Below are 13,025 nucleotides of genomic sequence, written 5' to 3'. Positions count from 1 at the left end.
TCAAGACACTTAGTGACAATCTGAGCAAGAAATAGGAAATGCAGAAATAGGTTTTTGTCTGGTTGCACATTATCTTTGTTCTTTTAAAGTTCTATGAGCTCTGAAATGTATTTTTGGGTTACTTCATTGTGTTTGACAAGACAGCCTGATACTTCTATCAAACAAATGACTTTCATATTGCAACCTTTGGAAGATCCACTCAAAATTCTTACAAAAAAAAATAAATAAATAAACCTCCTTATGACACTCCTCACCAATGCGCACTCCAAGAACTTAGCCAATCTTGTAAGAAACCAGACCAAGATACTGACAGAATAATGGTTAAGTCTAGTATTTCCCAAACCACATAACTGTTCTGTTTTTAAAAGGGGTGTTTGGCAGTCCCATGGAAAATACTATCCCTGGATTTTAGAGAATCAAAATGTCCACTGATATATTAAAAACTAATCAGTCTTATAGTGAATTCAGTGTAATCTAGCATCTCACAAATTTATCTACATAGAATCCTTTTTTCCTCCAAGTAAAATAGTTAGAATCTTTCCCAAACATCATTTGGGACTTCCTGGTTTAACAGGAATCTGAACCATCCATTTTAATGGTACTGCCAGCACTAGAAATTTACATAGCTAAACATAGCTTTGTTCTTCATGGAAATTCCTTCTCTGAATTTGAAGTTTGTTAGACTGCTTTTGGAGAAACTATTCTATTCAACATTTTTATGTAAAAGGACCATAAAAATTAAATTTTTTTCACATATTTGAAAAATGAGACAATGTTAGCTATTTGGAAAATAAATGAATTCAGCTGTGCTCAAAGTGACAAAGATTTTCACAGCTGCCTCTAACCTAAGGCTTCCTAAGGAGTTCATGACCAACTTCTTACTGAAAAGCAAGCAAATATACTACTTATGAATCTAAAAAATAAGCAGAAATGTTTGCAGAAGTAAACATATTATGAATCAGTGCCTATGGCACAAAAGAAGTTAATTAAAACTTTTCAATCAGAAATCCAGGAAAAATAAGTGCCAGACTCAAAGGGGAGCAGGCTACACACACACACACACACACACACACACACACTCTCTCTCTCTCTCTCTCTCTCTCCCCCCCCCCCAAACCAATATGTGCTACTATGGATCTAAATAGTAGAGGCCTTAGATAAAAGAAATAGCAACATGCAGGAAAAAAGCAAAATTAGCTCAGTGACAAGAAGGAAACTGGCACTTCCCCTACACCAATAGGGGTTCTAGGGTAGCACATGCCCAAAGCTGGGCTGGCCACTGCTGCCTTGGGACTTCCCAAGAACCACTGACTGAGAAAGGCAGAGCTGGGGCGCCTGGGTGGCTCAGTCGGTTAAGCATCCAACTCTTGGTTTCAGCTCAGGTCATGATCTCAGGGTCTTGAGAGAGGGCTCATGATATTGGGCTCCATGCTCAGCGTGGAGTCTGCTTGAGATTCTCTCTCCTCTACCCTTCTTCCTGCTCATGCTTTCTTTCTCTCTAAATGAATAAATCAAATCTTTTTTTTTAAAGATTTATTCATGAGAGAGAGAGAGAGAGGGGGGAAGAGGCAGAGACACAGGCAGAGAGAGCAGGCTCCATGTGGGGATCCCAATGCAGGACTCAATCCTGGGACCCCAGGATCATGCCCTGGGCTGAAGGCAGGCGCTAAACCGCTGAGCCACCCAGGGATCCCCTAAATAGAAGAAAGAAGGAAGAAAGAAGAAAGAAGAAGAAGGAAGAAGAAGGAAGAAGAAGGAAGAAGAAGGAAGAAGAAGGAAGAAGGAAGAAGAAGGAAGAAGAAGAAGAAGAAGAAGAAGAAGAAGAAGAAGAAGAAGAAGAAGAAGAAGAAGAAAAGGAAGGAAGAAAGAAGAAAGAAGGAGGAGGAGGAGGAGGAGAAGAAAGAAGGAAGAAAGAAGAAAGAAGGAGGAGGAGGAGGAGAAGAAAGAAGAAAGAAGAAAGAAGAAGAAGAAAAAGGAAAGAAAGAAAGAAAGAAAGAAAAGCAGGGCTTGTGGATTCTTAGCTAGTCTGGAGCTACCCCAGGCTTCCCTTCCTTTGCCATCATGTGGGTGGGTGGGGAGGGAAGCCTTTCTAGGATATATCAACAGAGGAGAGAAGAACGGAGACAGACTAATTTCTGGGTCAAGTAGTACCCAATTCACTCCATGAACTCTGGTTATAGAAGTCAATATTTTGGTTCAGTTGTTTCAATATTTTGACCTCTGCCTTCGGCTCAGGTCATGATCCCGAGGTCCTGGGATCAAGCCCCACAACAGGCTGCCTGCTCAGGAAGGAGGCTCCTTCTCCCTCTGTCTCTGTCCACTTGTGCCGTCTCTTTCAAATAAATAAATAAAATCTTTAAAAAAATTTTTTTTTAGATTTTAATTTGTAACTGAGAGAGACCTGGTTAATCAGCAGTACTGATGACCATATTAAAGGTACAAACAGATAAAAGTCATTTACTCATTCCTTTAACAAATATCTTATCATGAACAAAAATTTTCAAGAGACAATACTTTGTCTAAAAATTACTCATAAACTCACAACTATTACTTTCTTACATTTTTAAAAAAATAGCTCTAATCAGCATACCATTTGTCTCCTATTTTGTTCTTTTTTTTTTTTTTTAAGATTTTATTTATTTATTAGAGACACAGGGAGAGAGAGAGAGGCAGAGGGAGAAGCAGACTCCATGCAGGGAGCCCGACATGGAACTCGATCCTGGGTCTCCAGGATCACACCGTGGGCGGAAGGCAGCACTAAACCGCTGAGCCACTGGGGCTGCCCTATTTTGTTCTTGACACGCAGTCTCTACCCTATTCTAGTATATTTACTGTTTATGGCCTACCAAGTGTTACTCCTATACTTAGCCAATCCCCTATTGTTATTAGGTGCTTATAAATTCCTATACTTATATTGTGAGGAAAATCTTTATATATATATATATATATATATATATATATATATATATATATATATATACACACATATATATATATATATTAATAATTTTGCTTTTTATCTCCTTAGGAAAGATCTCCAAAATGGGCTGACTAGACCATAAAGTTAGATAGTTATAACTCCATGTATAATACTAATTAAGTTGCTTTCTAAAAAAGGTGGGGCTATATTAGTGTATAAAATCAATTGTATCAGTTTTAGCTCCTACCTCAATTTTGGATACTTGAAAAAATTCTTACTGATGTAAATGAGGAAGTTCACTGTCTCTAATTTGCATTTCTCTGATTATACAGTTTTACTATTTTCTCCATAGTTAACAATGCTATTTTCACTTTGGTGAGCTGCCTATCACTTGTGTGTATTGTATGTATTACACTTGTTAGGACCCTAAAATGTCTGTCTGCATGAGGTTTTCAGAAAATAGTAATCTTCTGTCTCTAGCCTATGACAACTTTCTATGTAACTTGCACTTTTTGCTAATGACAAAAACCATATTGCTATTTTATAGAATGGATATTTAAGCTATTACATAGTAAACTCAGATGCACACACAAATTATTTCTGCACTGTCCATTACGGTTTTCTCAAGAACCTAAGACAACTGTGATAAACTGTACGACCATATTCGCACTATCACAAAGGTACCTTAGACTGCCAACTATTAAGCACTACTACCTCCCACCAACATGAGCATATGTGCACACAAGCACACAGTGATTTAGAGATGGCATGAAATTACTGTACATCTTGTATGTGAATCTAGCCAAAAATTACTTCCTTAGAATGTTTTAACCTAAGAGAAATACTCCTGAGTTCACAATTAGAAGTTATGATTAATATCGTATTTAAGACCCATCACTTTTTAAAAATCAATTTAAACTGCAACTTAATTTGACAGCATGACAGGCTGATGTGGGAAAAGTAAGACTTCAAAAAAAAAAAAAAAAAAAACCTTGAACTTGGATCTTAATATAAATACAGAGGAAATCTGTGAAACCAATGATATCCAATACTGTTCTTTCCCCTTAACTAAGATTCTACCAGTTATAAGATGCACAGATGTTAAAAATGTGAAAATATAGGCAATTTAGAATAAATGAAATGCATTATTTTTATTTTTTTTTTTAATTTTTATTTATTTACTTATGATAGTCACAGAGAGAGAGAGAGGCAGAGACACAAGCAGAGGGAGAAGCAGGCTCCATGCACCGGGAGCCTGATATGGGATTCGATCCCGGGTCTCCAGGATCGCGCCCTGGGCCAAAGGCAGGCGCCAAACCGCTGCGCCACCCAGGGATCCCAATGAAATGCATTATTAAAGGCTAAGTGTGTAAAATTATGCAACTATAAAATGTCAATAAATGATTTTTCCTTGTCAAAATATTAAGGGGAGAAGGTAATGACCAAGAAACTGTTAGAGGAGCATATTTCAGAGAGACTGATTTCAAACATTGTTTTCGATATGTTCCAATTAAATAGAAGGCAGTTTCTGGGCCAACTGCTAGGTACCTGTTCACTTAGGGCTTCCTGCACTTACTGAACTAAGCTACCATCCCTATACTGTACGCTGCGTTCATTTTATGGCCAATTAACACAAATATTTCAAGTCTTACCATTACCATGTACACTGATGATTTTATCTGTGAATCCACACTTTCCAGGTAATTCCCACCCAATGGCCTTGGGCTGGCCTGGCTCATCAGAGGGCACACAACATGATCCTGTGTCTCCCAAATTACTGCTTGAGCCCTTTTACTGCTTCCTAATTCTGGCTTCCAAACCACCTCTATAACTGCATCTATCTTGGTTCTTGGTCTTGACTTATTTTAATCCTCAATGATTAAATCCGCATGATTAGGGACTGTAACTAAGATGTGACATTTCATAGTGATTTCTTCTTTCATACTTTATACACTTCTAACAAGTATTTTTGCTCAGTTTGTTGAATTTCTAAGAACATTTCTAGGTTGCAAGTTACCTTTATTTCGTTTCACATTGTGCAATGTTAATATTTTAATTCTAAAGCTTAATTATTTTAATACATGAGAGGAAAAAAAGTATCCAAAGTAGCCCACATTATGAATCATTCAATAAATTCTATTCCCATGTGCCATATATGTATATTTTATATCCTTGATCTATCATCTCAAATCTTGGACAACTCTCACAGCCTGTCTTTTCATGTGTAAAAACATATAATTCTTTTTTTTTTTTTTTAAGATTTTATTTATTCATGAGAGACTGAGAGAGAGAGAGAGAGACAGAGACAGAGACAAAGGCAGAGGGAGAAGCAGGCCCCATGCAGGGAGCCCGATGTGGGACTCAATCCTGGGACTCCAGGATCACGCCCTGGGCTGAAGGCGGCGCTAAACCACTGAGCCACCCAGGCTGCCCAACATATAATTCTTATACTGTGTAACTCAAAACATTGTGAGGATCTAAAGAAATGCAACAGCAATCTATGGATCGTATAAAGCACAGTAAATGACAAAACAAAGCTTTTACAAATGAACTCAAAAAGCAAAAAGTGAACATTTAGCATTTCATTAGAAAGTGTATGAAATGTCCACTCATTACTCACACCCAAATATCACCTTAAGCAAATATGTGCTTTGGCTAACACTAAAGGAATAATAGTCACACAATCAGTAAGAAGTTCTCCCAGTGACTTTGGCTGCTTTAAGGAAATACATATTTCTCCTGCTTCTGTCATGTAGATTACTGTATGTCCTTCTTCTTGTTTTTTTCATGTAACATATCCTGGAGATCATTTCACAGAAGTGAAGACAGACTTTGCTCTTCTTTACAGCTCTCCACTATGTGGATGTGCCAGCCGATTTTACCAGCCCCTTACTGGACATTTGAGTTATTTCTAATACTTTGTTTTTGAAAAAAGTGCAACAAAAACTTTGTGAATATGGTTTCTTATTTGTGGGAAATAAATAATAAATTATTTAATGATAATAATAATAATAATAATAATAATAATAAATTCCTCAAAGTAGGATTTCTGGATTAAATGTCTGCAATGTTGTGAGATTGTGCCCATTTCCCCTTCAAGGGGTCAAACCATTTTGCGTTTCCATCAGCAATATATGAATATAACTGTTTCTTCATAATCTCACAAAAGAATGTGGTGTCAATGGATCTTCTTCCAGTAGGAGACAAACTACAGTATAGTTTTATTTTGCATCTCTTCTATGAGTGAAGACATGTTTGAGGGTCATCTGCACTTTTCTGTGAGTTGCCCATTCATATCTTTGTTACCTTTTAGATTCACTTAATTTCTTCAAGTCTATATTTTAGGCCCATGTTGTTTTCTGTTCAATCCGCTGTTGGCTCTCACCTGAAGTACTGCACCAGCCTTCTATCTGGTCTCCTTGCTTCCATGCATGCCTACGTTATACATTCTCACACAATAGCTCTAGTCTGGTCGGTCGTTTTTTTTTTTTTTTTTTTATTCCTAGAATTAACAATCATTCTCCTGCATATAATCCTCCAATGGTTTCCCATTACAACTAAACTAAGATCCATATTCTTTGTGAAGGCCCAACAGGCACACGAGGTCTAAATCCACCACATCCCTCTTGGCATCCCTCTCTGTCTTGCTGCAGCCACTCCTGGGTCTTTCTGTCCTCTGCCTGTACCTAGCATATTCCCATGTGCGGAACTGGGCACAGAGCCTCTTTCTTCCACATCCTCCCACACCTTCTCACCTTTAGGGCTGTGTACTTGTCACTTGAGAGCAGTAGTCTTTTAAATCACTTCACGTAAACCTGCCCTCCTCCCATTCTTTTCACCTTCTTTCAGCACCTCACTACCTGAGGTTCTTGATTATTCCTGTGTTGTCTGCCTTTAGGGGTAGGGACTTTGTCCTGTATACCACTGTCCTACATCTGGAACAGTGCCCAATAAACACCTGCTTCAGTGGATCCAAACCCAATTAAGTTTCTCCCAATGTTACAGTATTTTCTAAGATTTCTTCTAATGCTTCTTTTGATTAGTCCTCTTATTTCAGATCTTAGAGTAGTAGTTACTCAGAATTAAAGACACAAGACAGGCTACCAAGTATCACAAAAATCCGAAAGAGAAATTCTAGTATCAAGTGAAAACCCAACAGTCACTTCAATTTGGTATAAGGACATTTAATGTTAAATTACTTTACCTACAAAATGACTGAGTCATAAGACAAAGTATATCATCTGAATTCTAAAGGGAGGTACATGCACCAGTTTTTAATCTGTGTACCCAGAATAAGACATGATAATGGGGTTATGTCCTGTTTTACTATAGAAGATGCCCAACTATAAAGGGATGAATGGTGCTCCAACCATTCAGTGGCATACTAAACAGTTATTAAAAGGCATGTGGTAGCTACGTGCAACTACATGGAAATACATCCTGGAGTGCTCTCTAGGTGTCAAGCACAGATCTGGGAGCTTTAGGTCATTATTTCTCTTTATTTATTTATTTTTTTAAGATTTTATTTATTCATGAGACACACAGAGAGAGGCAGAGACATAGGCAGAGGGAGAAGCAGGCTCCCTAGACTCCAGGATCATGCCCTGAGCCAAAGGCAGATGCTCAACCGCTGAGCTGCCCAGGCGTCCCAATTATTTCTCTTTAAAACAAAAGGCTATAAAGCAGCACATGAAGAGTTATCTCATCTTTATAAAATAAACAAAATGTTATGTTTATAAACACAAAAGGTTTAGGAAGAATAAACATTAAAATATTAATAAAAGTGTTCTGGATAGTCTGACTATAAGTGAATGACTTTTTTGTAGTTTCTAAATCTTTTACAGCAAATGCCTATTGTTTTCAAAAGAAATAAAAAAGAGGTTTAAAATAGCTACTGGAAAGAGGAAAGGTCTGCTGCTCAGACTTTTTTTTTTTCCACATCATATTGCCAATTCCTTCCCCACTCACTCCTCAGGGGAAGGGGGAAGAAGGGGTCCCTTGAGAGAGCACTTATGTCCAGCTAATTAGTGAAGCCTATAAGGTCAGAATGTAAAAGGCTGTATGAAAAGTTGATGAGTAATAATAAAGTTGGAAAATAGGACTTTTGTATCTTATTTTGTGTTATTACCACAAGTTATTGTGGATATGCTGTTAGGCAAAGGTAAGATAGTAGAAAAATTCTTTTGACTCTATCTGAAATCTATACTAGATTCTTAGGAATATCTCTTTGAAATGGCTTGAAGAAATCGTGTTCTTCTGAAATGCTTCAGGAAAACAAAGTATAGCATCATTTACAGATGATTTCTGCCTAAGAAATGAACTAATTAAAATCATCATAGAAAAGCCAAAATGTTTTATATTTAAGTAGGTATTTCTTAGTTTCCAGGGAAACTGATACAAAATTGTCTGAAATAAAGACATTAAAAGCAAACTTTCAATGTGCCTATACTTTATATTTGGTGTTCTGACCTTGTTTCTATGGAAACCTAATAGGCAAATGCCGAAATTGAGGCTTATCATTCTATTGAATGCCAAAGAAAATTTTAAGACAAACGAAATTTTAACTATCATGTTAAATATAATAGTGTATTCCAGAATTTTTTTTTTTTTTTAACTCTTCTTGTTTAATGCTCATTTAGCCCTACGCCTACTACCTGGTACCTCACCTTATCAGCTTTTCCTAATGTTCCTCTGCCCAGGGCGTTCTGGCTTCAATTTGAGGTCACCAGAACAAAGTCTTTTAAATGCATCAACCCATTTACCTGACTGGTTACTCTAGGCTATTTCATGACTTGTAGCTTTAGTCATATCTACTGTAATGAATTACAGACACAGGAGGAAGAGGTAAAAGTTGCTTCTGAATTGCAAACAATAAACTGAATGGAAATAATCAAGACCAGTAAGTTGAGATGGGCCTATCTTATGGATAAATAATCAAATACCAGATGTACTCCAAAGAGTTTTTTAGGCACCCCAAGAACTGAATTTGGCAAGGTACCTCCATGTCAGTCTCTTCTGTTCAGCAGCTAACGTTACACAGTCATTGCCCATCTTGGAGTCTCTCCTCCTCCTTTGGAAGACAGGGAGAACACACACAGGCCTTACTTAGAGTTGGAAGGGTCCAATGAGATGGACATGAAGATGTGTTGTAGATCTTCAAAGAACTGCATACAGCTCCAACTTTGGTCTCTCATCCAACACTACCCATCTACTGACCAGTCTGTTAAAATCGCTCAAAGGCTTACCTTACAGCACCAAGCAGAGCTGAAGTTTTCACAAGTACCTACATGTTTTGTGTTTAAAAGCACAATTAATGCAGAATTCGTTCGTTCTTTTACAGTATTTCAGTATTCTGAAAAGCAGTACTTTCCACTTACAAAGCCACATCTATCATAGGAGTAAATCCACAGACAATTGTTGTAACTCAATGAAGAGCCCAACTAAAGTTTAAGTAAACACACACACACACACACAAAAACAAAAAACTACAAGACATTTCCTCTAGGAAATAATGAAATAAGCTGGGGCGCTTAAATGAAACAAACGGGCTTTAACATCTTTATGATACAATTTTTCTACTTCAAGGAATGTAAGACTTCATGAAAGAGCCCAGGGGTTACTCAGAATTATCTTTACGTAGTCATCCCTTTCCAAAATTCCAGAGGCAAAAATCAAACATTTCCTCTCTTCCCTCCCCCTCCCCCAACCATTTGGCCAGAATAACTTTTACCCTAACATTCTTAGAAGTTGAACAGGATTCTATAGATTGGGGGGGGGGGGGGGCTTTGAAGACAAACAGTCTTGTGCGAGGTCTGACACCTTAACTGCCAGACCTCTGTATTACAGATTAAGGTCTGAATTTATGGGGGGGGTGGGGGGGGGCGGGCAGGGTTCTCTTTGGAAACTTTTGACCAACAACAGTCTCATGAACCGTCCCGCGCCTCTCATTTTTAGAACAGGCAACACGGTAAGTGAAGTCAGTCCTGTTAAGTCCCCGAGGTAGGGCTGAAGACCTATTTGGGTCAAAGTGGGAATTTTAAAGTAGCGAGAACTCCCTGGGCTCTCCGTCCGTTAGGAACCCTTCCCACCGCTCACGGTTACTTCAAGCCCCTTCCCCCCCATCATTTTCTTTCCGTGTGTCTTCAAACCACAGGCAGAGTCAGGCGGCTTCCATCGAGGCTGTCGAAAACAGCCCACTACTTAACAGCACCACACAGACTCTCACAGGCAAACAAACCCTACAATCCAGTCTGGACTGTACCGCGAATCCAGGACCTTAACGGGTGGGAGGAAGATACTACCCTTACCTGGCTTCTCCGCCTCGGTTAGGAGACGGGGACGGGGACGGAGCCGGTTAACTCTGAAGTTGGGGTATTTACATGTCCGTGGAGAGAATACACCAAACAGTGTATGATAAAGTCCCCGAGGCGTTAGGTGGACCGACCAACGGGAAACGGGCTGCGGGCTGGAGGGTCTCGGGCCGGGGCTGGGAAAGGACTGAGCGAGCGCGGGGCAGGGAAGCGGGAGCGCAACCGGCCGGACACGACCGGACACGACCGGGGCAGAATGAGGGGTGGGGACGCCGGGCGGAGGCAGCCTTCATCCGCGGCGCCCGGCCCGGGGGAGCCCGGGGGAGCCCGGGGTCCGCCCGCCGCCCCGCAGCACCGGCCCCCGAGAGGCACGGCGCGGGCCCGCCGCCTCCGCCTCCTCCCCCGCCTCCGCCCCCGCCTCCTCACCTTCGGGCATCTCCCGGTCGCTGATGTGCTGCAGGTGGTGGCCCTCGCCGGCTCCGAAATCCAACTCGGCGGGCTCCACGGTAGCGGGCGCCGGCGCCACTGCCACCGCGTCCCCGGCCGCCGCCTGGTACACGTCGGACTCGTAGTCGGGATCCGCCGGCCCCGTGCCCCGGCCCAGCTTGGGGCTGGCGTTCGAGGACACGCAACAGGTCAGCGTGTTCCCCATGGGGCGCCTCCGCTCCTCGCCGCCGCCGCTCGCCCCCGACTCCGCCGCGCTCAGCAGCTGCCCCCTCCCCCAACAATGGCGCGGTCGGCACCGGCAGCCCCGGGGCTACGCCGCGCAGGCAGCCGCGGCCTCGCCCGCCCCGCCGCCGGGCCCGGAGCAGCGCTCCGGTCCCGGCCGCACCCCCGCCGCCGCGCCGCCGCCGCCGCCTCCCCCGAGCCAACTAGTCTGTGAGGGCGGCGACCAGCCCTGGTTATTTAAAAGGGGTGGGGACCCGACAGGCGCTGAGACGCGCAGCCACTGCCGGGAGAGAGCGCGGCCGCAGCTCCTCCTCCTTCCGCTGCCGCCTCCCGAGTGAAGGCCGCCGGCCCGGCGGCGCCTGCCAACCGGAACGCACTGTGCGGTCACCTGGTTACGAGGGACCAATCGGATCCCGAGCTCCCTCCACGCGCCCGCCTCGGCGCGGAGGCACGTGACCCCGATGCCCCGCCCCCGCCCGCGGCGGCTCCGCCCCCCGCGCGGCGCGCCGCGGACTCGGGTTTCCATTCATCTCGCGCCGCCGGGAGTTTTCCGGTCGTGCTGGGAGCGCGGCGGGCGTTTGCTGCTCCGAGCCGACCCGGGGCGCTGGGCTGTAGGCAGGGTCGTGCTGGTTCAGAGCCGCTGCCGTCCGCAGCTCGGTTCCACCGGCTCTGACAGCGGACTCCTCGGAGCTCTCGGTCACCGAACTTAGTTCCACCCGAATTGTCGGCGTTTTTGCAACTAAGATGCTCCTCCTCCTCTCTTGCCTCCCGAGCGTTAGTTTCCGCCTGCAGCTGCCCCGCAGCGACTCGCCGAGCCGCGGTCCCGCTCCCAGTACAGCGAGCGCTGCGCTGCGCGTCTTGCAAGAGGCTCGGGGACAGGTCGCCCTCCGTCCACTTCGTTGTCGGGAAACCGGGGGCCGATCTCGTCCCGCCCAGCCCGCTCGTCTCCCCTCTGCCTCACCCTCCCGCGACACAAGTTTAATCCTCTTTGGCCAACAACGCACGAAGCACGATTTTCTCATACAGAATTGAGGGCCACAAAGTGGGGTGACACGGTCCCGATCTGATGCTGATAACGAGGGTTAACGTTTGGCAAGCTCCTAAGTGTGCGCCCAACCCCGTCCCAAGGGAGGTACTCATTTAACCCCCCAAAACAAGCCTTTTGCAAATTTTGCAGAAGAAATTGAGACGAGGGGCGCCCGGGTGGCTCAGTGGTTGAGCGTCTGCCTTCTGCTCAGGTCACGATCTCAGGGTCCTGGGATCAAGTCTCCCACGGGGCTCCCCGCAGGGACAGCCTGCTTCTCTCTCTGTCTATGCCTCCGTCTCTCTTTCTCTCTGTGTCTCTCATAAATAAAATCTAGAAAGAAAAAGAAAAGAGAAGAAAGAAAAAGAAGAAAGGAAGAAGAAAGAAGAAAAGAAAAGAGAAAGAAAGAAAACAAAAAAAAAAAAGAAATCCAGATGAAGTAACATTCCTGAGGCCACATGATTGCTCAGGTGTGGGGCCAGGATTTGACCCCAGATAGTGTGGATCACCAAACACCTTATAGTGACTGCTAGCAAATAAAGGTAGAAGTAAACCTTGAGAGGAAGTTATATGGTATATCAGGATTTTTTTTTTTTAAGGAAAGACAATTTTTTAATGTAGATTTTAAAATGTTTTCCCTTCGGGGATCCCTGGGTGGCTTGGCGGTTTAGCGCCTGTCTTTGGCCCAGGGCGTGATCCTGGAGATCTGAGATCGAGTCCCACATCAGGCTCCCTGCATGGAGCCTGCTTCTCCCTCTGCCTGTCTCTGCCTCTCTGTGTGTCTCTCATGAATAAATAAACAAAATCTTTAAAATAAAAATAAAATAAAATAAAATAAAAATGTTTTCCCCTTCATTCAACAGTCTCTCCCATCCACTGCGCACTGTATGTGGGAAACCCTCCTGCCCTCAGTGAGCTCACACAGAGGACAAAGCAAAGGCGTGGAGAGTCCAATTGTCTGAGGGTCAGCCTGCTGGAAAGGGACTCAAACCTAAATCCCACTGACCCCAAAGTAGATGCTGGGGGGAAGAGGATGGATTTTCATCCAGGGAACATGAGACAATTGAATAATATGAAGTTGAGGAGTCACTATCAGATGGTT

General features: G+C 43.3%; 1 protein-coding gene across 3 annotated transcripts in view; it reads right to left on the bottom strand.

Annotated features, from left to right (window-relative positions):
* The window catches only part of CCNYL1 (cyclin Y like 1), a 38,717-nt gene extending 27,721 nt beyond the window's left edge, over positions 1-10,996 (bottom strand). For all 3 annotated transcript variants that reach the window (XR_007408883.1, XM_025441493.3, XM_025441494.3), the window contains exon 1: positions 10,657-10,996. Coding sequence is in view for 2 of the 3 variants with exons in the window: in XM_025441493.3 (XP_025297278.1) it covers positions 10,657-10,882 (226 nt within the window). In the remaining variant the exon portion in view is untranslated. The remainder of the gene's footprint in view (positions 1-10,656) is intronic.
* Between the last annotated feature and the right edge of the window lie 2,029 nt (positions 10,997-13,025).

This window comes from Canis lupus, chromosome 37, assembly GCF_003254725.2.
Source record: "Canis lupus dingo isolate Sandy chromosome 37, ASM325472v2, whole genome shotgun sequence".
Taxonomy (NCBI): Eukaryota; Metazoa; Chordata; class Mammalia; order Carnivora; family Canidae; genus Canis; species Canis lupus.
The sequence above is the reverse complement of the archived record's forward strand: the minus strand, read 5'-3'. Positions and strand labels throughout refer to the sequence as shown.